This window comes from Ahaetulla prasina, chromosome 2, assembly GCF_028640845.1.
Source record: "Ahaetulla prasina isolate Xishuangbanna chromosome 2, ASM2864084v1, whole genome shotgun sequence".
Classification (NCBI taxonomy): Eukaryota; Metazoa; Chordata; class Lepidosauria; order Squamata; family Colubridae; genus Ahaetulla; species Ahaetulla prasina.
This window is the reverse complement of record NC_080540.1, coordinates 157858814-157882531: the sequence shown is the minus strand read 5'-3', so window position 1 is coordinate 157882531 and position 23718 is coordinate 157858814. Positions and strand designations below refer to the sequence as shown.

At 38.6% G+C, this 23718-nt stretch overlaps 1 protein-coding gene across 1 annotated transcript in view; it reads left to right on the top strand.

Annotated features, from left to right (window-relative positions):
• PRIM1 (DNA primase subunit 1) overlaps positions 1–23718 on the top strand; it is a 42074-nt gene that overhangs the window by 6381 nt on the left and 11975 nt on the right. The window contains exons 3-11 of the mRNA XM_058171784.1: positions 6799–6905; positions 8024–8097; positions 10665–10801; positions 14805–14866; positions 17860–17969; positions 19899–19975; positions 21066–21186; positions 22907–22976; positions 23581–23672. Coding sequence (XP_058027767.1) covers positions 6799–6905; positions 8024–8097; positions 10665–10801; positions 14805–14866; positions 17860–17969; positions 19899–19975; positions 21066–21186; positions 22907–22976; positions 23581–23672 — 850 coding nt within the window. The remainder of the gene's footprint in view (positions 1–6798; positions 6906–8023; positions 8098–10664; positions 10802–14804; positions 14867–17859; positions 17970–19898; positions 19976–21065; positions 21187–22906; positions 22977–23580; positions 23673–23718) is intronic.

Genomic DNA, 23718 nt, shown 5'->3' with positions numbered 1-23718 from the left:
TTCCTACCTACTTTCTTCCCTCCTTCTCTACACTTTCCTATCTACTTTCTTCCTCCTTCTACTCCTCTCCTTTTCTTCCTGAAATGGCAGTCGAGCATCCCCAATATCATTTTAAATTTTTAATTTCATATCTTCAAAATTACTGTACATTAATAATCAGTCCATGTATCACTTGTTGATTCATTTCCCTTCCCCTCCTCCCCTCCCCCCAGACTTCCCAGAGCAAATACCGGTATTATAACCAACAATCACAAGCTAAAGTATACAAAATATACATAACCTCCCACCTTAAAAAATTTAAAACTATAGATCCCCTCACAATAAAAATAAAAAGATAGGAAAGAATAATAAAAAAAGAGAAAAGAAACAATACCAACTTCACATATTACTTCTTCTTACAGTCCATTTTTAAAATTAATCCATCTTCTCAAATTTGATTTTTTTCCCCACTTGTATATTCCTTCAAATTTCATAAGTCCATTTCTCAAATTACAGTCCATTTTCTCGAACTCAAATTTTTATCACTTATATATTTCTGCAATTGCCATAACATTTAATGTCCATTCTTCTTACAGTCCATTTTAAAAATTAGTCCATCTTCTAAAGTTCAAATTTTTATTTATTTTTCCACCACTTGTGTATTCCTTCAAATTTCATAAGTCCATTTCTTAAATTACAATCCAGCTTCTCAAATTCAAATTTTCATCACTTATATATTTTTTCAATTGTCATAAGATTTAATATTCAGTCTTCCAATACTACTCCATCAATCAAATATCAAGCAAATAATCATTTAAACTACATCCACAATATAACAGTAAACAATTAAAATCATTACATCCACATTATCTAAATTCATAAATTTCACTTTCCATCCTTCACAATTGAGTAATATCATCCCATAGATTTATACCATACAAATAGCAAATAACAAAAATCCTATAATTTATATCCTAAACAAATCAATTCCAAAAATTAACCATAATCATCCTATTCACATCTTAAACATTCCTCCCCTCTCCCATTCTATTTTCCATCATTTCCAAACCAGTTAACTTAGCATCTAACAACAAAGGATTCCCACTCTTTAAAACATTAATATAAAAATGTCTCGCTTTCATAACTGAATTAAGAAAATACTTTCTACCTCTAAAATTCACTGACAAACCCATTGGGACTTCCCATCTAAAATATATCTGATATTTCTTAAACTCATCCACCAAAAAAGCAAATTCTCTTCTGTTTCTTAACATTTTAGGAGGAATTTCCTTCATCATTTTTATATCTTGTCCCAATATCTGAAATTTATTTTTATAAAAGGCTTGCAAAATTTCATACCTAACCTTTTTAGTTGTAAAATAAATAACCACATCCCTAGGTACTCTATTTTGTCTTGCCCACCAAGAATTAACACGATAAATTCTTTCAATATTAGTCTCAAAATCTTCTGGCTCCACACCCTTTATCTGTGCAAAGGCTTGCGTAAAAATCTCCTTTAAATTTTCCTTCCTATTTTGTTTCAACCCCCTCACCCTTATAGCATATTCCATTAATCTATATTGTAATATTACTCTTTCTTCATCTGCCCTATCTACCTTTGCCTTTATATCTTCCATCTTATTATCTAAGTTCCAATTGTTTTGATCTTTTTGAATTTCTTCTATTTTCCTTTGCAGCTCTAAATTAGCTTTATTAAATTCTGCAAGATCATCCTGCATCTGAATACAAGAACTTAATATTTGCGCAATTGCATCCTTTACCATTTTCATTTCCCTCTTCTGCTCTTCCACCACTTCCTTGAAATCCAACATCTCTTTCTCTATTTCGTCAAATTTTTGATCTATTTCTAAAAAGTGACTCTCCAAAAACTCCTGTAAAAAATTTCTTACTTCCTTTTTGATTTCTTCTTTTAATTTTTGAATCTGAGCTGAAGAAATTTCAAAGTTTTTAATAACTTTTGGCACTATTTGCTTAAAAGCGATTTTTTAAAAAAAGGATAACTTAATAATAGACCAAGAAAAAGAAAGAAAGAAAATTATAAAAGAAAGTTTCAAAAAACTTATCTTCTAAATCATTATAATCCCAAGGAAGAAGAAAAAATATAAATCATAAGATTCTCATTTCTTCCAATTAGTCAGTATCTTCCTATATATCTTCTTTTTCAACACACTTTTAGCACTATTTGCTTAAAAGCCTTTTTTTTTTTAAATATAACTTAATAACAGGTCAAGAGAAAAGAAAAAATATTTAGAAAAGAAAAAATTTCAAAAAACCTTTCTTCTAAATCAGTATAATCCCAAAGAAAAAGAAAAGATATAAAACATAAAATTCTCATATCTTCCGTTTAGTCAGTATGTTTCTGTGTATCTTCTTTCTTCTATTTCAACACTAGCCGTTAGTAAGCATTTCTACTTTCGTTTTCAGAACACACATTCCACAAAACCGCCATTTGCTTTCTTCTCTCCTATCTTCGCAGCAAATAAATCCTCAGGGGCTCACAGTCTTCTTACAAACAGGTGCTAGAACGCCAGTTTCTGCTCCGTCCACGTTCCAATCCATCATTAAAGCAATTCCTGTCGTGGAAATTGGACGCTTCGTTTGTTTGCCATAAAGGCAAATGCCTCTCCTAGCCAGGAGCTTATCAGGTTATAGAAGGAGAACTTCCCACAAGCTTTAAAAGCTTATTAGGGCATCTCAGGTTATAGAAGGAGAACTTCCCACAAGCTTTAAAAGCTTATTAGGGCATCTCTACCTCAAACCTAATTGCTCAACTTTCCTCCTTTGCCCGAAGGAAAGAATCCAAGCTGTCGGACTCAGATTTATGATGTCCTGACAGCTTTACAGACTAGGGAGTTAGCAGCTAAATCATTGCTGCTTCTTCACGAAGCGGAGCCAAAACCGGAAGTTCATGTTTTCTACATCTTAAAACAATTATTTTAAGAAGTTCTGGGCTGCTATGAGGGAACTTCAGCTGAGATCGTCAGAGGAGCTGACTTTAAAACTTTTTTCCTCTGGCGATCCCAGAGGAGTTTCCTGATCCTAGCAGGTTTTTAAAATCACTTTTTAACAGCCCCCACTTACAAGAGCCCCCACCCATGCCCAGCCAATTCCCCTCCTCCCCTCCCCCCAGACTTCCCAGAGCAAATACCGGGTATTATGACCAACAATCACAAGCTAAAGTATACAAAATATACATAACCTCCCACCTTAAAAAATTTAAAACTATAGATCCCCTCACAATAAAAATAAAAAGATAGGAAAGAATAATAAAAAAAGAAAAGAAACAATACCAACTTCACATATTATTTCTTCTTACAGTCCATTTTTAAAATTAATCCATCTTCTCAAATTCAATTTTTTTTCCACTTGTACATTCCTTCAAATCTCATAAATCCATTTCTCAAATTACAGTCCATCTTCTTGAACTCAAATTTTTATCACTTATATATTTCTTCAATTGCCATAACATTTAATGTCCATTCTTCTTACAGTCCATTTTAAAAATTAGTCCATCTTCTAAAGTTCAAATTTTTTTTTTCCGACCACTTGTATATTCCTTCAAATTTCATAAGTCCATTTCTTAAGTTACAATCCAACTTCTCAAATTCAAATTTTCATCACTTATATATTTCTTCAATTGTCATAAGATTTAATATTCAGTCTTCCAATACTACTCCATCAATCAAATATCAAGCAAATAATCATTTAAACTACATCCACAATATAACAGTAAACAATTAAAATCATTACGTCCACATTATCTAAAATTCATAAATTTCACTTTCCAACCTTCACAATTGAGTAATATCATCCTATAGATTTATACCATACAAATAGCAAATAACAAAATCCTATAATTTATATCCTAAACAAATCAATTCCAAAAATTAACCATAATCATCCTATTCACATCTTAAACATTCCTCCCCTCTCCCATTCTATTTTCCATCATTTCCAAACCAGTTAACTTAGCATCTAACAACAAAGGATTCCCACTCTTTAAAACATTAATATAAAAATGTCTCGCTTTCATAACTGAATTAAGAAAATACTTTCTACCTCTAAAATTCACTGACAAACCCATTGGGACTTCCCATCTAAAATGTATCTGATATTTCTTAAACTCATCCACCAAAAAAGCAAATTCTCTTCTATTTCTTAACATTTTAGGAGGAATTTCCTTCATCATTTTTATATCTTGTCCCAATATCTGAAATTTATTTTTATAAAAGGCTTGCAAAATTTCATACCTAACCTTTTTAGTTGTAAAATAAATAACCACATCCCTAGGTACTCTATTTTGTCTTGCCCACCAAGAATTAACACGATAAATTCTTTCAATATTAGTCTCAAAATCTTCTGGCTCCACACCCTTTATCTGTGCAAAGGCTTGCGTAAAAATCTCCTTTAAGTTTTCCTTCCTATTTTGTTTCAACCCCCTCACCCTTATAGCATATTCCATTAATCTATATTGTAATATTACTCTTTCTTCATCTGCCCTATCTACCTTTGCCTTTATATCTTCCATCTTATTATCTAAGTTCCAATTGTTTTGATCTTTTTGAATTTCTTCTATTTTCCTTTGCAGCTCTAAATTAGCTTTATTAAATTCTGCAAGATCATCCTGCATCTGAATACAAGAACTTAATATTTGCAATTGCATCCTTTACCATTTTCATTTCCTCTTCTGCTCTTCCACCACTTCCTTGAAATCCAACATCTCTTTCTCTATTTCATCAAATTTTGATCTATTTCTAAAAGTGACTCTCCAAAATCTCCTGTAAAAAATTTCTTACTTCCTTTTTGATTTCTTCTTTTAATTTTTGAATCTGAGCTGAAGAAATTTCAAAGTTTTTAATAACTTTTGGCACTATTTGCTTAAAAGCGATTTTTTAAAAAAAGGATAACTTAATAATAGACCAAGAAAAAGAAAGAAAAAAATTATAAAAAAAAGTTTCAAAAAACTTATCTTCTAAATCACTATAATCCCAAGGAAGAAGAAAAAATATAAATCATAAGATTCTCATTTCTTCCAATTAGTCAGTATCTTCCTATATATCTTCTTTTTCAACACACTTTTAGCACTATTTGCTTAAAAGCCTTTTTTTTTAAAATATAACTTAATAACAGGTCAAGAGAAAAGAAAAAATATTTAGAAAAGAAAAAATTTCAAAAAACCTTTCTTCTAAATCAGTATAATCCCAAAGAAAAAGAAAAGATATAAATCATAAAATTCTCATATCTTCCGTTTAGTCAGTATGTTTCTGTGTATCTTCTTTCTTCTATTTCAACACTAGCCGTTAGTAAGCATTTCTACTTTCGTTTTCAAAACACACATTCCACAAAACCGCCATTTGCTTTCTTCTCTCCTATCTTCGCAGCAAATAAATCCTCAGGGGCTCACAATCTTCTTACAAACAGGTGCTAGAACGCCAGTTTCTGCTCCGTCCACGTTCCAATCCATCATTAAAGCAATTCCTGTCGTGGAGATTGGACGCTTCGTTTGTTTGCCATAAAGGCAAATGCCTCTCCTAGCCAGGAGCTTATCAGGTTATAGAAGGAGAACTTCCCACAAGCTTTAAAAGCTTATTAGGGCATCTCAGGTTATAGAAGGAGAACTTCCCACAAGCTTTAAAAGCTTATTAGGGCATCTCTACCTCAAACCTAATTGCTCAACTTTCCTCCTTTGCCCGAAGGAAAGAATCCAAGCTGTCGGACTCAGATTTATGATGTCCTGACAGCTTTACAGACTAGGGAGTTAGCAGCTAAATCATTGCTGCTTCTTCACGAAGCGGAGCCAAAACCGGAAGTTCATGTTTTCTACATCTTAAAACAATTATTTTAAGAAGTTCTGGGCTGCTATGAGGGAACTTCAGCTGAGATCGTCAGAGGAGCTGACTTTAAAACTTTTTTCCTCTGGCGATCCCAGAGGAGTTTCCTGATCCTAGCAGGTTTTTAAAATCACTTTTTAACAGCCCCCACTTACAAGAGCCCCCACCCATGCCCAGCCAATTCCCCCTCCTCACTTACCTATAATTACTGCATACTGCTCCTTTCGGGCTGGCAACGCAATGCTTACTTCAGCTACTGATTACATCCTGCTTTGCTGAATGAGGAACTCTGGGATTTGAAGTCCACAAACCTAAAGCTACTAAAGTTGGAGACCCCCGATCTAAAAAAATAAATAAAAATAATAAAATAAAATATTTGTGCAGCTTTCTGAAATTTGGTGTGTTTCTGTAGTGTTTCACTCTAACTACACAAACACACAAAATCTCACAAAGCTGTATGTGGCATTTTGTGTGTGTGTGAGTCAGTTGTGTTGTGTGTGTGTAAAGTGTGAAAGTGTGAGGTTCCTGCTTGTTGCAGGGGCCATTCTGGGTGAAGTGCAGCTGCTTTTACAGTGTGTGTGAGTCGTGTTGTGTTGTGTGTGTGTGTAAAGTGTGAAAGTTGGGTTTTGGTACCGCTTATAGTTTTGTATACTTTGTTTATTATTTTTATTATTTATTGTTGTTGGCCACGCCCACCCAGTCATCTGACCACCAATTAAGCCACGCCCACAGAAACGGTAGGGAAAAATTTTAGATTTCACCCCTGCCTCAAACCTTTCCTCTGTGATGTGTTGTTTGAATGGCTGAAAATGACACAACAGCATATCAGTGGCCAAGCATGATTTTAACAAAATAAAAAATGCAGAAGCCTGAAATGTTATGAAGGAATGAAATTTAGATTATAAATTATAGTATCATGCTAATACTTGAGCTCATTCTGGGTTGTATTTTGTTTGTTTCTTTGCAGCCTGTCCAGCATAACACCATCCACATGGGTGCTTTTCAAGCTCAAGAAAAGGAATTGGTGTTTGATATAGATCTGACAGATTATGATGATGTTAGGCAATGCTGCAGGTACTCTTACCTTTCTGCGATCATTATTTGATATTCATTAGCCAATTCATAATGGGAAAAATATTATGCAGAAAGAACATGATGTACTGTACTTGGATCTACAGACTGTTCAGATGGCCCTTCCTGGAAAAGTCTCTGCCTCTGAGCTACAAAAAGATTGGTTTTCTGAATAATAGAATCCCTTGGGCTGCAGTATTATAAATACTTCTCAACAGTAAACCCCACTGCACACAATTGACCTTATTTTCACTCAAACATACACGCGGTTATTGTACCTGATTCCAAACTTTATGATATATTTTATGTCAACAGGAAGGGAAGATTGCCAGGGGACAAGATAATAAAAACGACTTCCTGTATTGTCAGTTGCCTCTGAGAAACTAGATCTTCCCATCCTGAACAAAGAGTTCTCATTCCCAGCTTCGTTTAGCTATATTTATTTTTAAAATCTCAAGGCAACAATTCTACCACAATTCTACTGTCCAAGACATTGGTGGGAAGGCATTCTGCTTTTCTGCCTTCTTTTGTAAGCCATGTGATTAAGTCAACATATGCAACTCAAACCAGTGCTTGGAAATAAAGCTGGTTCTAATAAGTGCATTTATTGGTAGGTATATTAGCATGAATTACCTAAATCATACTGTGGCACTAAAAATTCCATCCTTACCACTGGCCATATTGACAAGCCGGAAGAGAATTCAAGACTGTACGGTACAGGTCAACTTACGACTGTTGCTAAACGAGACAGCTGGGAGTGAGTTTTGCCCAATTTTATGACTTTTGCCACAGCTGTTAAGGCAATCATTACAGTTGTTAAATTAGTAATACAGTTGTTAAGTGAATCTGGCTTCTCTATAGATTTTGCTTATCAAAGGATCACGTGATCCTAGAATATTGCATCTGTCACCAATATGAATCAAGCATCTGAATTTCAATTAGCGACCATGAGGATGCTGCAATGGCCGTAAAAAACAATTATAAGTCACTTTTTTCAGTGCCATTGTAACTGAACAGTCACTAAAAACGAGTGGTTATAAGCGAAAGATTACCTATTGACTACGATGTTTACATGATCTTGTAAGTCCTTTATACGAGTAGGAATCATTTGTCTCCTTCAGCTCCGCAGAGATCTGTTCCAAATGCTGGACTCTCATGACCATTGCCATCCGCGTTATAGATCGAGCCCTTGTAGGTAAGTGGCTGATAGCTTTCTAATCCCTATGGCTATCCTCTTCCTCTAACAAAGCTAGAACCTATCCGCTTTTGAGCAGCCTAGAAGTATTTCAGAATTTTGTGATTTCTTCAACCCTCTTGACTGCACAAGGTGCCTGGCCTAAAGAAAAGAGAAGGCATGTCTTTGTTTCAAGATGTTCCCCATCCTTTAGCAATAGGGCAGGCGGGGGGGGGGGCGTTTATATCTAATTGCTAGCAAATTTTAAATCGTGTTCCATGTTGCGCAAGTTAACATTAATGGTGAGTCATAGAAAGGTAGGAGATTATTGAGGGATGTACAGATGTTAGGTTCTATAATTCCCTTTACAGCAATGAATTACCTTGGTTGCCTCCAAGCGTCCTTCCAAAACATGTTAGTGTCCAAATGCAATTTTTAATATGGTAGGAAATTCATAAACTGTACGGGGATAATCATGTGAACTATATTTCTTTGATTTATTGTAAAATTAAAAGGGTAACGGTAAAAGTTCCCTTCGCATATATGTGCTAGTTGTTACCGACTCTAGGGGGCGATGCTCATCTCCATTTCAAAGCCAAAGAGCCAGCGCTGTCCGAAAACGTCTCTGGTCGTGTGGCTGGCATGACTAAATGCCAAAGGTGCACGGAACGCTGTTGCCTTCCCACCAAAGGTGGTCTCTATTTTTCTACTTGCATTTTTTACGTGCTTTCGAACTGCTAGGTTGGCAGAAGTTGGAACAAGTAACGGGAGCTCACCCCGTTACACGGCACTAAGGATTCGAACACCTGAACTGCCGACCTTTCGATCGACAAGCTCAGTGTCTTAGCCACTGAGCCACTGCATCCCTTATTGTAAAATTATATCAAGGTTAATTTATTCCTAGCCTCCTGCTCCATAATCTTGGTCCTGCACAGTAGTAGGAGAAACCTATAGATTTGCACGCTCATTACATGTGAGAAAGGAAGAACAGATATTGGCTCATGGCTGTCAGAGTCATCGTGAATTGGCACGATATTTTTGGACAGTAGCTAATAGTGGCCCTTTGGGGAACTATAGTCATGTTGGCTGGAGATTATTGGAGCAGCAATTCTAAGACATCTAGAGTGCACTGGATTGAGAAGAATTGACCTCATCTATCGTTTTGACAATAGGAAAGGTGGATAGGCCCATTTCTATTTTTTAGTACATATGTGCAAAATAGTCTTTGGTTTGACATGTTCCCTGAGTTTTTGCAGTGCTCAGCTCTTCTATCCTTCAGTTCATACATGTCTTAGCTCCCATCTGAAGGAGGATGCTTCTGCCTGTTCTTGAGTAGAGCACCACCCTTGGTAATATGTGAACATATCAGGATAGGATACATAACATATTTTTCGGACTATAAGATACATTTTTTGTCTCCCAAAAGGGGGTGGAAATGTCTGTGCGTCTTATAGACCGAATATTGCCGAAGACCCACCCACCCACCCGCCGGCTGTTGAATGTTTGAATGTCTTTTTTCAGGCCTTTTTTCGGCCCGTTTTTGAGGCTTTTTCAGTCCATTTTTGAGGTTTTTTTCGGCCTGTTTTCTTGGGGGGGTTGGCCAAATTTTTGGGAAAAACGGCCTGAAAAAAGCCTTAAAAACGGGCCAAAAAAGCCTTGAAATGGGCCAAAAATATCCTCGAAAAAGGGCCAAAAAAAGCCTTGAAAATGGGCTGGGAAAAAAAAGCCTAGAAGACGGGCAGGAAAAAGGCTGGAAAATGGGGCATGCGGAGGCCAAAAACTTTTTTTTGTTGATTTTTTCTTCTAAATGTAGGTGCATCTTATAGTCTGAAAATACGGTAGTTTGCTCAGAAACAGTATCTCACTGCCACCTTCTGGGACTATTTTGTCTTCCCAAACTAGTCCCAAGATTTCCTGGTGGTCTCCCATCTAAGGATGAATGAAGTCCAACTCTGCTTAGGTTTTTCAGGACCAGCCAGAATCAGTCGGGGGCTGCTACCTTTATAAAGAGCTGTGTGATCTACTCTCACTGGTTCTCCTCACATGTTTTATAGCGGAGAACAATACATGTATTCTTTTAAATGGTCATATTTAGTGGTCTTTCAATATTGATGAGTCTTTATTCAAACATCTTTTTACTGCTTCAACTCCAAAAAAATCTTAAAACGGTTTACAATCAAACTCAAAACAATTGAAACGGAAGATTAAACTATACAGTAAAACACCAAAATTTACAGTATCAAATAAGCTACAAATAAATGGCAAACCGGCAACTGCCATTCCTGTCTATTGTCCTTATTTACATTGTTTTGACTCAGCAGTGCAGCCTTTTGCTGTAGCTGTAAGGAAGCTGCTATTTTCTTTGATCGGCTGTCTTGAGCCATGGCTTTAACTATAAATAAGCCGTAATCGGGTTCATTCAACACATTCTATAATAAATCATTGTTTACAGATTGCCATAGTTTGAGTCCCAGATTTGTACTGAACAGAATAAATGTAAATTTTTAAAGCTCTAAGTTTGGTAATGTAAATAGTGTATTTTTAATTTTTATTTTATTTTATTTTTTGCTTTTCTTCTGTCCCTGCAGAGGACTTTGGCATTCAGCATAGACTCTGGGTGTATTCAGGACGCAGAGGGGTCCATTGCTGGGTGTGTGATGATGCTGTCAGAAAGTGGTCTACAACTCTCCGCTCAGCCGCAGTGGAATATCTCTCCCTAGTCAAGGTGTGTTCCTGTCACGAGAGAGAAACAGAACATGGCCACACTTTGCAATGAGATTTGCAGTGGGCCGGGCCAGGTGTTGTGACCCAGGCCCAAGTAGGTAGTAGTAGACGCAATCAGTTCAAAAACAAACAGGCTTTATTAGAACAGCTGAGAATTAACTCATTCTCAGCGTCATCCAAATTAAATCAAAGCAAATTCTTCATAACACAATTCTTCAGTCTTATCACCAATCTTGGTCTAATTAGGCAAACTGCCAAAGGCTTTTCTTGGCAAAAGTTCAAAAGTAAAAGATGCCGACAAGAAATAAATGCAGCAAGACAAGGAGCAAAACTATCAATGTTGTTTTCCAACAAAGAGCCCAAACGCCATTGCTGGTCTTTTAAGCCTTATAAAAGGGGCCAATCATCTCCTGGCCTTACTCCTGAGTCGTCCTTTTTGCTTTAGCTGCTCTTGCCTTCTGGCAGCTCTTCTCGTGTGTGTACTAGAAACAGGCTCCTCCTGTTCCTCTCCCTCACTACTGTTAGCCTCTGGAGGTTCTGGAGTCCGCACATCACTTCCAGATGGCCCTGGCCCCATCTCTGCCTCCGACGCAGAGCCCTCATCCGGGCCTTCCCTAGCCTCCAGGACTGGGCCATGTTCTTCCTCAGCCTCCTCACTGTCCGACTCCACTGCCAGCTCCACAGACTGCTGGGGGACCACAACACCAGGAGAGAGTTCTCCAAAATAACCATGCAGCTAATGCAACTCAAAAGAATCAGTTTCCCAGATCTGAAGTGGCAGATTTTAATAGCTGCCGTTTTGATCTCCAATTTTTCTCAGGGCAACTAGTGTGGATGCTGGGAGTTACAGAACAGCAGCTTGGGTATTATCCTGTGGACTCAAGTTACTATCTGTCATTTACCGGAGGAAATAAGTAGACCTTCACATCAAAAGTATGAGGGAATAGCAATAGCACTTAGACTTACATATCGCTTCATAGTGCTTTTACAGCCCTCTCTAAGCGGTTTACAGAGTCAGCATATTGACCACAACAATCTGGGTCCTCATTTTACCCACCTCGGGAGGATGGAAGGCTGAGTCAACCTTGATTAATCACACATGAGTACAGTCTTGGCAATAGGCTGTTATATCAGAGCCTGCATCCGGAAAGAGAAAGGACAGTAAATGGAGGTGCTATTGATTTGCGTACATTATATTTAATCCATTCTTCAACCACAAAGATTCCTAGAATGGTTTATGGATCCATAAAAATCTGCCCTTCCCATCCTTTTTCAAACTGAAAAGAAAGCACACAAAACGAGAAAATGGGAAGAAGGGGGGAAACCAAGAAAACAAGAGAAATAAATTCTTAGTATAATAAAATTCACAATATAAATTATCTGCTGTAATACAGCCATGCATTGTTGCTATTTTTACCACAGCTACTCGGAATGGAAATCGTTTAAGGAAAGGTTTTCTGCCTCTAATTGTTTAATGGGAAAAGCAGAGAATCGGTAAAGAAGGATTTCTGTGTTCTTTGGAAATCCTAGGCAAAAAAATAAAAAGTCAACAAAAAATGTGAGAACCTGAAGGAGGAGCAATGCGATTATGAAATAGCTGCCAATGTGAGCGCAGTTCTGCAGGTTAAATGCTTGCCTACACAACTATTACATGAGCCTGTCCTTTGTCCTTTTATGAGACAGAGAAACTATTTAATAATCTAGCTGCTAGGTCAATGTGGCTTAGTTAGCTTCGTCTTTGCACAACGTGAATCTGCCCAACTATAGTTTGAAAACCACTGGTATAGTTCTATACAGTGCAGTGTGTGATACATACAGAGACCCACACACCCAGTTTATTCAACAAATCAGGACTTAGCACAATGTATGAATAAGTTCAGTGTATTCTCCATGTTTGGAAATCAACGTAGTTCTCTCCCACTCCCTGCATATGTTGTTTAGACTTCTCAGCGCAAAATGCTTTTAGCTTAGCTCTTAGCAGTAACCCTTTAAATTAAAGCCAGTTGTATACTTTATCAGATTGCCTAGATGCCCAGAAAGATGCAGTTCCAGTATTTTTAGAAACAGAAAGAGAATAACAGATTTGGAAGGGACCTTGGAGGTCTAGTCCAATCCCCTGCTTAGACAGGAAACCCTACACCACTTCAGACAAATGGTTATCCAATTTCTTCTTTAAAACTTCCAGTGTTGGAGCATCTATAACTTTTGGAGGCAAGTTGTTCCACTGATTAATTGTTCTAACTATCAGGAAATTTCTCCTTAGTTCTAAGGTGCTTTTCTCCTTGATTAGTTTCTACCCATTGCTTCTTGTCCTGCCCTCAGGTGCTTTGGAGACTAGCTTGACTCCCTCTTCTTTGTGGCAGCCCCTGAGATACTGGAACGCTGCTATCATGTCTCCCCTAGTCCTTTTCATTAAAGTAGACATACCGAGTTCCTGCAACCGTTCTTCCTATGTTTTAGCCTCCAGTCCCCTAATCATCTTTGTTGCTCTTCTCCGCACTCTTTCTAGAATCTCAATGTCCTTTTTACATCGTGGCGACCAAAACTGGATGCAATATTCCAAGTGTGGCCTTACCAAGGCATTATAAAGTGGTATTAACACTTCACATGATCTTGATTCTATCCCTCTGTTATGCAGCCCAGAACTGTGTTAGCTTTTTTGGCAGCTGCTGCACACTGCTGGCTCATATCTAAATGGTTATCCACTTGGACTCCAAGATCCCTCACAGTTACTACTATTGAGCAAGGTACCACATATACTGTACCTGTGCATTTTGTTGTTCTTGCCTTAATGTAGAACCTTACTTTTTTCACCGTTGAATTTCATTTTGTTAGATAGTGCCCAATGTTCAGGTCTCTCAAGATCCTTCTGTATCTTAAGCCTATCTTCTGGAGCGTTGGCTATTCCTACCAGCTTGGTGTCGTCTGCAAATTTGATGATTTCCCCATCTATCCCCTCATCCAAATCATTGATGAAGATGTTGAAGAGTACCAGGCCTAAAACAGCCTTGGGATACCCCATCGCATACTCTCCATGTAGATGCAGTTCCATTGAGGACTACATGTTGAGTGTGGTTGGTCACCAGTTACAAATCCATCTAGTGGTGATAATGTCTAACCCACATTTTTCTATTTTATCAAGTAATAGTTTATGGTCTACTTTATCAAATGCTTTACTGAAGTTCAAGTAAATTATATCGACAGCATTCCTCTGGTCCACTAATTTTGTCACTTTGTCAAAGAATGCAATAAGATTAGTCTGGCATTATTTGTTTTTGACAAACCCACGTTAGCTTTTGGTTATTACTTTGTTTGCTTCTAGGTGTTTGCTGATTCGTTGTTTGATTATCTTTTCCAGAGTCTTCCCTGATATTGAGGTCAGGCTGATGGGTCTGTAGTTTCCTGGATATATTTTTTCTCCCTTTTTTGAAGATGAGAACTACATCAGCTGTTTTCCAGTCCTTTTCCTCATTAATAATAGGGTAGAAGAAAGCATTCTCAGCACTTGTACAAATCAGAAAAAGATACACTTTTAAATATTCTATCTTCCCTATCCCTGTTAAAGTACAGGACTCCAGCAGATGCTTTCAATACTACTCTTTCCCCCAGCAAATAATCCAACGCATCGATCATTGTTAAGCTAGTGCCTTGGACTGCCATTTCTTGATTTTCCTAAAGAAAAACAATGTGAATCAGTTCTCTATGTTCTCTCTGTTCAGAAATCAATTTCCAATCTAAGGAAATGCTTGCTCACTAGCTGAAGTTTACCTTTAGCGTTTCCTTCAGGTTTTTTTTTTTAAATATTGATGCTGAACTAAATGGTGCCATGAGGGGCAACTAAAATGTTGGGAAAAGACAAGCGAGGCAGAAAATTCAGCACGATGTCCCAATTCTGTGACATGTGTAGCCAGAAGTGCCACTGAGACTTTCATGTCCAATGGGGGGAGGGGAGGGAAAGCAGGCATAAACAGACTCTAACCTTCCTTTTCCTTGAACATTTCTAGGGAGGTGAAGGAACCATCAAGAAAGTAACCCTCTCGGATAACCACATTCATCCTTTCATCAGGTCAGTTCATGTAACTTTTGGATTTTCAATCGTGTGCAGGTGCCATAAAAGGAACGTGGTGCCTTCCGGTTTCCAGTTAAAATCTATCTTTAACAATTTGAGTAGGGAGCCTTCCAAAAATGGTTGAATTGCAATTTTCCTTGTTTTGGGCAATGATACCTGTTACTGTTCAACAATAGTGAGAGGCCGTGGATGCTCACTCTAAGCTGAAACAGTTTTTGAACTGAACTGAGAAGCGTAGGATTTAAGGAAGTGTGGTCTAAGCAAGAGCTTAGCATTATTTGGACTCAAGTTGCATCAGATCAAATAAATACATATAGATAGGTAAATAGAGCACTCTGCCTTGTGGCGGTATGAATCAGGATGGATGCCATTCTTGGTGTGGCTAAAGAGGAGACCACCTACTGCTCTGGTCTGTTTCCAACTCAGCTGCCGCTTTCTAGAAGAAGCATTGACAAAACTGAGTATAGAATCTGAAGCTTTTAACCACAGGTAAGCTTGTTGGCAATTGCCAAGGGGGCCTTACTACTTAATACTACCCTGATGATAGCTCTGGTTTGAATGAGCAGGTGGATAAAGGTCTCCAGGCAGTGATACTAAAGTGCTGGTTAAAATTTTTCCACTAATTTTGCCCAATGCTGACATAAAGAAACTAGCTTAGACTTAGAAACCTTTAGATGTGTATTTTGGATTTTCAGATGATACGTACTACTGTTTGGCATTTTTTTACATTACTTTATTGCATATGCTCACACGTCCTGAAAGAAGTGCTTAGCATATTGGCAAAATCTGGAGAATAAAGTGTTGCTCTTTCCATGCCTTTTTGCCCTTATACTTAAAAGTGGGGTTGATGTAGAGTTAGGGCTTGCTTTTTTTGCACACCTGCTATAAATGCTATAAACTAAAGCCTCCAGTTTCAAGCAGGAGCAAATTGAATTAAAGCTGCCAAAAAAGCCAACACAGTTCTGGGCTTAATAAACAGAGGGATAGAATCAAGATCATGTGAAGTGTTAATATCACTTTATAATGCCTTGGTAAGGCCACACTTGGAATACTGCATTCAGTTTTGGTCGCCACGATGTAAAAAAGATGCTGAGACTCTAGAAAGAGTGCAGAGAAGAGCAACAAAGATGATTAAGGGACTGGAGGCTAAAACATGAAGAACGGTTGCTGGAATTGGGTATGTCTTGTTGTTGTTAGTTGCGAAGTGTTGTCCGACCCATCGCGACCCCATGGACAACATTCCTCCAGGCCTTCCTGTCCTCTACCATCCTCTGGAGTCCATTTAAACTCATGCCTACTGCTTCAGTGACTCCGCCCAGCCACCTCGTTCTCTGTCGTCCCTTTCTTCTTTTGCCCTCAATCTTTCCCAGCATTAGGCTCTTCTCCAGTGAGTCCTTCCTTCTCATTAAATGGCCAAAGTATTTGAGTTTCATCTTCAGGATCTGGCCTTCTAAAGCGCAGTCAGGGTTGATCTCTAGGACTGACCGGTTTGATCACCTTGCAGTCCAAGGGACTCGCAGGAGTCTTCTCCAGCACCAGAGTTCAAAGGCCTCGATTCTTTGGCGCTCAGCCTTTCTTATGGTCCAACCTTCACAGCCATACATTGCAACTGGGAAAACCATAGCCTTGACTGTACACACTTTTGCTGGCAGGGTGATGTCTCTGCTTTTTAGTACGCTGTCTAGATTTGCCATAGCTTTCCTCCCCAGGAGCAAGCGTCTTTTAATTTCTTGGCTGCAGTCCCCATCTGCGGTGATCTTGGAGCCCAGGAAAATAAAATCTGTCACTACCTCCATTTCTTCACCATCTATCTGCCAGGAATTGAAAGGGACGGATGCCATGATTTTAGTTTTCTTAATGTTGAGTTTCAAGCCAACTTTTGCACTCTCCTCCTTCACCCGCATCAAGAGACTGTTTAGTTCCTCTTTACTTTCTGCCATTCGAGTGGTATCATCTGCATATCTGAGGTTGTTGATATTTCTTCCGGCAATCTTAATTATATTATATTATATTATATTATATTATATTATATTATATTATATTATATTATATTATATTATATTATATTAATATATAATAATATATATTATATATATTATATTTATATATATATATATATATATATATTATATATATATATATATATATATATATATATATATATATATATATATATATATATATATATATATATATATCTTTAGTTATTGGGTTTTCTCCGCGTAAAATTGGAACTGTCTTGGCGGCGTTTCGAGTCTCATTCATCATCTTCAGGCTTCAGCCCAGTTCCCAGAAGCATGAAGCTGAAGCCTGAAGATGACGAATGAGACTTCGTCGAAACGTCGCCAAGACAGTTCCAATTTTACGCGGGAGAAAACCCAAATAACCAAAGACCTACATACAAACACCCGCGAAAACCTCAGAAAACATATATATATGTTATAATAATTATATTATATTATATATGGGTATGTCTAGTTTAATAAAAAGAAGGACTAGGGGAGACATGATAGCAGTGTTCCAATATCTCAGGGGTTGCCACAAAGAAGAGGGAGTCAAGCTATGCTACAAAGCACCTGAGGGCAGAACAAGAAGCAATGGGTGGAAACTGATCAAGGAAAGAAGCAACTTAGAACTAAGGAGAAATTTCCTGACAGTTAGAACAATTAATCAGTGGAACGACTTGCTTGCAGAAGTTGTGAATGCTCCAACACTGCAAGTTTTTAAGAAGATGTTGGATAACCATTTGTCTGAAGTGCTGTAGGGTTTCCTGCCTGGGCGGGGGGTTGGACTAGAAGATCTCCAAGGTCCCTTCCAACTCTGTTATTATTATTATTAAATGCTGATGAAATGATTTCAGCAGAACTTGTTTTATTTTTCTCTGCGTGAGAAAGTTGCATCTGCTTGACGTTCTCTGTCTTACAAAATCCTAAAACATTTAGGAACCATTTGTCTCTCTGATGCTTTCCTCTCTTTTTTTTCTTCTTCAGAGCATCGTTGGATATAGTGAAACGTTACTTCAAAGAATATGCTCTCGTTGGTCAGGACATACTTGGAAATAAAGAAAAATGGGAAAAGGTGTTAGCTTTGGTTCCAGAGAATATCCTTTTGAGATTGTCAAAAATGGAGTCGAGGTTATACAAAAATAGGCAAGGAGCATATTTTGTAGGACACTCTGGCCAGACTATCCATAAATGGTCAAGACAACATGTAAAACATAATCCAGATATCTACAATCTAGCATCTGGATTGTTGCAGTAGCCCAGGAGGTAAAATTATTTCTAACAGCATGTAATAAACTCCCACTCTCAAAAAAACCCTCATCAACACAGAATCCATTAATTGGCCAAGGCATCTTTCAGGCAGAAGCAAGTAAACTTCTTGGACAACATCTTCCTTAGACAATTTCTTCACCTCTCCCTTCTTCTTCCTTCTAATAGACAGTGTGTGGTTGTACTTGGTTTTTGGTTGTGTGACATTATTTAGAGATGGCAGAGAAGATTAAGATGGAGGAAGTTTAATAAGAAACCATCAGTGTTTGAAAACGGGATAAATGGCTTATTTGCAATAGGGTGGGAAACCTATTAAATTCCTGATGTTCAACTACAACTCCCATAGCAATTGTATTCTGGCAACAACAGAAGGAATAATGGTTCCCAACTGATACCCTAAAATGATATCCTAAGGTAATCTTTTCCCAAATTATTTGTGGCAGTAGAACAGGATGTTTAGATAGAAAAGGTCAAGAATAAACAGGCCTGTGGTTTCCTTGCTGGTCTAATTTTCTTCCTGAAGAGAGCTTTTCCGGAGGGCTGCTCCAAAATTGGAGATATTTTCACATGCACAGGGGGGGAAAGTCTGTTCTTCCCATCTTATTCTTCAGTAGCGCACGTACAAGATTGGTATATAATTTAAAGCATCAGCTCTGAGCAGACTTAATTGCGAGTAAGTCCCATTAGAGCAGAGTTTCTCAACCCTGACAGTTCTGGGAGTTGAAATCATCCCCGCATCTTAAAATAGCCAAAGTTGAGAAACATTAAATTAGAGAGAACTGATTTGTTTGGAAGTGGGCCCAGGGGTGAAATGCTCCCGGATCGGAGGGGATCGCGTGATCCGATAGTGATGGCGGCTGCTGGTTCGGAGAACCGGTAGCAAAAATCCCTAGCCCCACACCCCCTGCCTCTGCTGAGCCGCACTATCAGCAGAGGTTTTTTTTACTTTTAAAAGCCAGTTTTGCTTCAGCCGAAACAGGCCTTTAAAAGTAAAAAACAGCAAAACCTTACTTGTACTCTTACTTGTAGAAAACAGGTTTTCTACAAGTAAGAGTAGAGATTCTAAGGCACTTACCTGATTACTGAGGAACGCATGGCCACAGCCCGAAAGCAGTTTCAGTTTCAGCCCAGACAGAATCAATCTATTCTGCTAATCTATTTCCTCGGTGATCAACTGGCTGGCTTTGCTAGCTGAGGAACTCTGGGATTTGAAGTCCACAATAAAATAAAATAAAATATTTGTGCAGCTTTCTGAGATTTGGTGTGTTTCTGTAGTGTTTCACTCTAACTACACAAACACACAAAATCTCAGAAAGCTGTATTTGTGTGTGTGTGTGTTAGTTGTGTGTGTGAAAGTTGGTTTTTGAGCTTTTTGTGGCTGTGTGAAGTGTGAAGTGCAGTTGCTTTTACATTGTGAGTCAGTAGTGTTGTGTGTGTGTAAAGTGTGAAAGTTGGTTTTTGGTACCTCTTATTGTTTTTTTATACTTTGTTTATTATTTTTATTATTTATTGTTATTGGCCACGCCTACCAAGCCATCTGACCACCAAGCCATCTGACCACCAATTAAGCCACACCCACAGAAATTTTTAGATTTTACCCCTGAGTGGGCCCATCTGACTTCCTGTATACCAGGAACAGCAGACTGGCATGCAAGTCTTTTTGAAAGAAGGCAAAGCTATCCCCCTTGGAGAAGGTACCGAAAGTTGGCTATTTCGCTTCAGAGCCTAACCTGGAAAGTCCTTAGCCATTCTGCCACCAGAGCAAGAGTGTCTTCGTTCGGAATTCCGTAAAAAGCATAATTCAGAGCAGCGCTGGGAAGTTCTGGAAAAAAAGGTAAACTAAATAGTACTTATATGCAAAATTAACACTGGGGTAGAACTTTGCTAATAGGTGAGTGAGACGCTTTATTTTAAGTTGTAGTGCTGAAAAGGTCAAGAACTCAAGACTGGAAGATGCTTTGCTATTAAACCATGGTGCTTCTGCCTTTTGAAGTTGCCCTGGATTTTGAGAGCACAAGGACTCCTTGTGGGCCTGTGAAAAATCAATAAGTGGAGATAAAATGAGACTCATTAAGACAGAAAGTTGACATATCCAGAATACGACGACAGTTTCTATTTTTAGTAGGCTGATTCTCCCTACTGCACTTTCTTCCACCATAAAAGGTTTATTTATAGCTTATTGAAAATCGAGCGTCTGAAGAGGGAGCTACAATTATTCTGAAAGCTTTTTGGCTGCTGAATTACAAAAAAAAAAAAAAAGCCCAAACAGTGATTAGAGAAGAGTTATAAGAAGTCAGGCGACATATAAATTCAGTTGATGATAATGTGGATATATATAAAATTATGATGATGATGTATCTTAGTACAAGAAGTGCTTTGGGTATACTAAAACACCTAAAAGTTCAGTCTCCAAACAAGAAAGAAAGACTCGGATTTGAAATCTTAGAAAGGCAGGAAGCTGATTTGCCTGGGCAATACAGGTAGTCCTCAATTCATGACAATTGAGCCCAGAATTTAGGTTGCTAAGTGAGAAATTTGTTATTTGCCCCATTACGATTTTTTTTGCCACGCTTGTTAAGTAAATTAGCAACACCGTAATTCAGTGAATCTAGTTTCCCCTTGACTTTGCTTGTCAGGAGGTCGCAAAAGATGATCACATGACCTTGGGACACTGCAACCGTCATAAATACGAGCCAGTTGCCAAGCATCTGAATTTGATCACGTGATCATGGAGATGCTGCAATGGTCATAAGTGTGAAAAATGGTCATAAAGTCGCTTTTTCTTTCAATGCCGTTGTAACTTCGAACAGTCACTGAATGAACTGTTGTAAGTCGAGGACTACCTGTTGTGAGTGAGCTAGACCTGGGCATTGTCTTGACTTAGGCCAGTTCGCATTAATCCTTTTTTCTTTCTCATTCTGAAGAAAATGGTACACTCTGAAAGGGAGATTATGTTACAATACTGTTTTCCCCGCCTGGATATGAACGTTAGCAAAGGCATCAATCATTTGCTGAAGAGCCCTTTCAGCGTTCATCCCAAAACAGGTCAGTTGCTGAACGATGCTCCTGCGTATTTCTTTTTGGTGGAAATCCGACGAGGGCCTAAAATGGCAGGGGAAGCTGGAGGTGGAAACACGGGTAATTCACTTCAATCATGGAGATCACTATTTGATATTCAGCCCCTTGCTATCTCTCAGCCTGGCTTACTTTTAGGCTTTTTGGAAGATAAAAATAAGGTAATGCTATGTAGGCAACTTGCCCCAGCTTCTGCCAACCTAGCAGTTCGAAAGCACGTAAAAAATGCAAATAGAAAAATAGGGACCACCTTTGGTGGGAAGGTAACAGCATTCCGTGCGCCTTTGGCGTTGAGTCATGCCGGCCACACGACGTCTTCGGACAGTGCTGGCTCTTCAGCTTTGTAATGGAGATGAGCACTGCCCCCTAGAGTTGGGAATGACTAGGACATATGAGAGAGGGGAACCTTTACCTTTATCTATGTATGCAAAATTGAACATAGAGAACAGGGAGGATTTACCAGTAAGCATCAGTAGCAACATACTGCTTTGTCTAAAGTACCAGTTGTTCCTTCTGCTGCTTCTGAAATATACATTTCCCTGTTAGTGTTTTCAGTTATGAGCAGGAAGAAAGAAATAATGCTAAAATCAAATGTGGTTTGGTGCCTAAAGGTGTCATTTTGTGAAAAACAAATGGGTCCTGCATATAATGCTAAGATAAAATTGTAATTATAGAAATGGGCATGTTGTCTCTGTGGAGTTTGTGAGTTTTAATCAAACTAAAGCAATGTTTTAGATTGAGAATCCTGTTAAGGCATTAAATAAGTCCTATATTACTATGTCATCTTAGGAAGAACCATCAGGATCCTAGGGCCAAAAAACAGATAAAACATTTTTTTTAACTCTTCTGTATTAAGAGATTAAATCTTGAAGTTGCTGTTTTGAGTTTCCCAGCGTGTGCTTTTGAGTATAGGACAATACAGATAGTCTTCCACTTATGACCACAATTGAGCCCCAAATTTCTGTTGCTACGTGATACATCTGTTAGCCCCACCTTACAACCTTTCTTGCCACCGTTGTTAAGTGAATCACTGCCATTGTTAAGTGAATCTGGATTCCCCATTGACTTTGCTTGTCAGAAGGTGGCAAAAGGCGATCACATGACCCAGGGACACTGCAACTGTCATAAATTTTGATCACATGACCATGGGGCTGCTACAATGGTTGTAAGTGTGAAAAATAGTAACAAGTCACTTTTTCAGTGATGTTGTAACTTTAAAAAGGCACTAATAATAGTAAGTTGACCTTTCCAAGATCTGGGAAAGTTTCCATGTGGACATTTAGCCAGTTCATGGAGCTGTTCAGAAATGTAGTCCCTTGCTGCACGCTTTTTTCTCTTCTCACTAGTCGTCTTTAAACTAGGGGTCCTCAACCCCCAGGCCGCAGCTCACTTCTGGGCCTGGAACCCTTCAGGACCAGGCCGCAGAAATGGCAGGCAAACGCTCACGCATGGGTGCGCATCTCCACTTGTGTGAGCAGCAGGGAAGCGCATGTGCACAGTTCCATTTGCGCGAGCAGGATGCGTGCGTGCCCACCCCTCACACAAGTGGAGCTGTGTGTGTGTGTGTGCGGGCTTCCTCCTCACTCGCATGGAACCATCCCCTCTCTTCCTCTCCCCCCAGTCTGCAAAGCCAGAAAGGTTGGGGAACTGTTTTAAAGGAAGCTGTAATGCTGCTTTTGATCTCTTTCAGGACGCATTTCAGTTCCAATTGACCTGAAGAAATTGGATGACTTTGATCCATTTGCTGTCCCCACGATAGGGTATGGGTCATCTCCTTGGGATTTATGACAAACATGCACCTAGAAAGTGTAGGAATGAGATGGTGCCTAGGTTCACACGTTTTTTTTTATCCACTGTTTTGTTGCATAATCAACAATTGGTAGGATTAAAAACCAGTGGTGAAATTCAATTTTTTTTACTACCAGTTCTGTGGGCGTGGCTTGGTGGGTGTGGCAGGGGAAGGATACTGCAAAATCCCCATTCCTTCCCCACTTCTGGGGGAAGGATATTGCCAAATCTCCATTCCTACCTCATTCTGGGGCCACCCAAAAGTGGTATTTGCTGGTTCTCTGAACAACTCAAAATTTCCGCTACCGGTTCTCCAGAACCTGCTGAATAGCACCCCTGAATTAAACATCATAGTGCCTACATTCACTCAGTGGCTTAAGCAAAAGAAAATGCATAATATCATTTAATGTGATAGGTGTACCCAATCGGTCTCTTTAAACACAAATCAAGAGTGAATTGATCAATTCTACTGCATAAGCTCAATTTACTGGATCCAAGCTTAGAGTGAAATGATCATGATCAATACATGTTGGCCAAATTCTGTGGGATTTCCAATGTTTTTGTTCTATTCCTTAGCCACCTCTGTCATGAGCTGGACATGATTGGGAAAGATGAAGGAAATGGAAAGGAAACTGAAGGTCTACCAGAAAGCTCTCGTAAAAGCAGAGGTGAGTGCTGTCATAGAAGAGATCAGGACAGATCTTTAGCCAATTC